The sequence below is a fragment of the Pinus tabuliformis genome, chromosome 1_2 (assembly GCF_031772625.1).
Source record: "Pinus tabuliformis cultivar Carrire ecotype Pingquan chromosome 1_2, CPIR1, whole genome shotgun sequence".
Taxonomy (NCBI): Eukaryota; Viridiplantae; Streptophyta; class Pinopsida; order Pinales; family Pinaceae; genus Pinus; species Pinus tabuliformis.
In genome coordinates, this window is record NC_142298.1 from 310327297 (window position 1) to 310330124 (window position 2828).

Consider the following 2828-nt stretch of genomic DNA (forward strand, 5'->3'; position numbering starts at 1 on the left):
CTTCTACCAGTCAAGCGGAAGCGGAAATGCCAGACTCATCCAAGCATGCACATTAGAACGGTTCACTCTCTGCTGGGGGTCTAAGTAATTTTGGGATTCTGAGGATAGATGTCTCTGTCTGGTCCATACTCTGGCTACGGAGAGGGGCCAATGTCATTCCAGTCTCTGTTTTCTGTTTTAGATATGGTTGTTTTCTGTTTTAGATATGGTTTTGTGAGCTGTGTCTTAATTTTTGTGGTCATTACAGGGCATGATGAACTCAGTCAGGGTAATCTTTTTAAGTATGTCAGTGCCCGAACCAAAAATTTTGTAGTATGTTTTGTAAATCTGACATCAAGCCTGTAAGGTCCATGAGTTTTTGGTAGAGAAATGACCGCGGCCTCCTCAAAAGTTCTAACCTCTTTGTATATATTTTTATATTTCTTAATAGAATTAGCATTTAGGGAGAAAAAAAAAAAATCACTCTCCCACCGAAGAAATTTTAAAGCCCTAATCCCTACGTTTATCATTCACTGTAGAGAAGCATTCATATTGGTGTGTGGGAAAAGAGGTTGAAACTTTATTCTTTCAGGAAATATTACATTTCACTTGTGAAATAAAACGGAAACGCTTTTTCTGTGGCGATGGATTGCTGCATGCTCGTTTATCGATGAGCGAGAGGTTAATACCTTAATTTGTTCTTTTCATGGATTCTATGCACTCCATAGAAAGAGAAAACACAAATGCCCCCACTGACAATATAGATTATAATCAGGTCAATGATTATGATTTGGATGCAATAATAATATTAAAAAAAAAAAAAATTCAGAGAGAAAAATCTTCATACAATTATATTGAGATAATATAAAGAGTATATAAAATATGACAGGATCAGAAATCTTGTAAGCATCTGAATCAAAATCTTACAACTATAAGATATCCCAAAAGAGATCATCACTCGAGCATACCCAAAATAATGCAAAAAAGTATCCATGACAAGATCAGCAGCTATCTTAAACATATATAACACACGGAACTATCCACAATACAGGTAATATACAAAATTGTGCTCATGATTTGGATGCCAATAATAATATACAAAAATTTTATACCAGCACGCACAAATATGCATTGATGAGAATCAATGGAAGCAATAAGTGAGCAGCAATGCAACGAACATGAGACTATAAGCAATTCCTTGATCGATTGCCATTCCTGCATAACAACAACAGATCAACATTGATCAAATCAGAACAAAGCTGTATGTGATTTGTGAGAAAGAGAAGCATATTTTTTGATTTCAGATTTTTGTCCTGTTTGAGAATTTTTTTTAAGATTAATCGATTAATTTTAGGTTTAACATTTCGAATCTATTAATGAGATTATCTTCACTTCCAAAGTGTTTATGTGCTTCTAATTATCCTAAAAATAAACATCATTCGTAAGTTCGAAACTTTGACCATAAGATTATTAGATTTAATTAATCCTAAAAAAAATATCAAACAAGAGAGAAAAAAATCAATAATTAATCAAAAGAAGTGATGATAGACAAAGTGGCACAGGCACATAGAAGGTGCTTGATGTACACCCATGGAGGCTATTGGTGTTTTCCACTTTTCTTACCCGTGCTTATGGGCGCCGAGCTATACTGAGCCATCCCTCCAACTATGGCAGCCATGAAAAACAAAATGGGAATAACTGCACTTAACAGTGCTACAGCTGTACCCTCCATCTTATCCTCCAAATTTGAGGCTACAATCAATGCAATGAATTATTTGAGCAGCCGCTGTTATGGCCGTGGAGTTGAAAGCAACAATGCAATTAAAGGAACCTCCAATCAGCAGAGACTGAAAGAGCAAGAGCAGTGCTTGAGTCACAAATGGTAGGGCTGGCTGTTTAAATAAAGGAGGAGAGGAGCATGAGGCAAACAAAAGAAGACAGATAATAGACGCGGAAGAAAATGGAGTGTAGCAACTCACGCGAATTTTCTTGCGCGTCGAGCTTGGCTTGACCGACAGCAAAATAATAAGCGTCGAACCCTTCCCACGTCAGGGTTAGGCGAGACTACTTTTCTCTTAAAATTAGTGGTGTTAAAGCCACGTCATAACCACTTTTTTAGGGGGTTGTTGGGTTATTTACCACGATCAAAGGTTCGTTGGTGCTTGCGTGCAGGGATGGAATTTGACGGGCATTTTGCCCGTCATAAGTCTTTTTAAACGTATTTGACGGCTGGAATTTGTCCATGCCTGTTTTGACTGACGTGCCCAGAAGAGTTAAAAACGTTTTTTTGATGTTTCGAATTTTTTCCAAAACGTTCTTATACCTAGGTATAGTTCTGTTTCCTTATAATATGGCTATTTCTTATCATCCTCACGTCACCTCACGTCCTAGGTATAGTTTCTGTTATCTCACAGCCTGCAGGGCCGTCACTGTTTCCTTCCTTTTGCGTGAAACTCTTGGCAATTGTGGAAATTTCAAGAGGGCGGAGGCTGTCAAATTAGCATGTGGGAGGAACGAAATTAGCATGTGGGAGCAGCCAATGGCAATAGCCATTTTTTCTCAGTCAGAGATTTAGTTTTTTTTTTTTGTAGAGAATGGGCAATTCCCTTTTAGCCGAAGATTTTTTCTCTGGGAAAATTTGGAATCTTTCTCTGGATGATTTCGGAGATCTGTGCATGCCACTGCATGGTCTCCCTGTCTTTTACCCAACGAATGCGCTGCGTGCACACTCTCTCTCAACGCATTGCCGATTCAAACTTAGGCCTGTCGCCCAGCTCAAAATTGGCTCCAGCCTAAACTGCGAGGAAATTACAAATTGTGCTTCAAAGTTCAGGTTAGTGATTGATTTT

General features: G+C 38.2%; 1 protein-coding gene across 1 annotated transcript; it reads right to left on the minus strand.

The window, feature by feature from the left end:
- Positions 1-928: 928 nt before the first annotated feature.
- Positions 929-1831, minus strand: LOC149205596 (arabinogalactan protein 20-like). The gene is made up of 2 exons (XM_089393509.1): positions 1603-1831; positions 929-1194 (listed from the first exon to the last, which is right to left on the minus strand). Exons 1-2 carry the CDS (start codon positions 1709-1711, stop codon positions 1121-1123), a joined length of 183 nt encoding a protein of 60 aa, XP_089249635.1. The 5' UTR covers positions 1712-1831; the 3' UTR covers positions 929-1120.
- Positions 1832-2828: the final 997 nt, after the last annotated feature.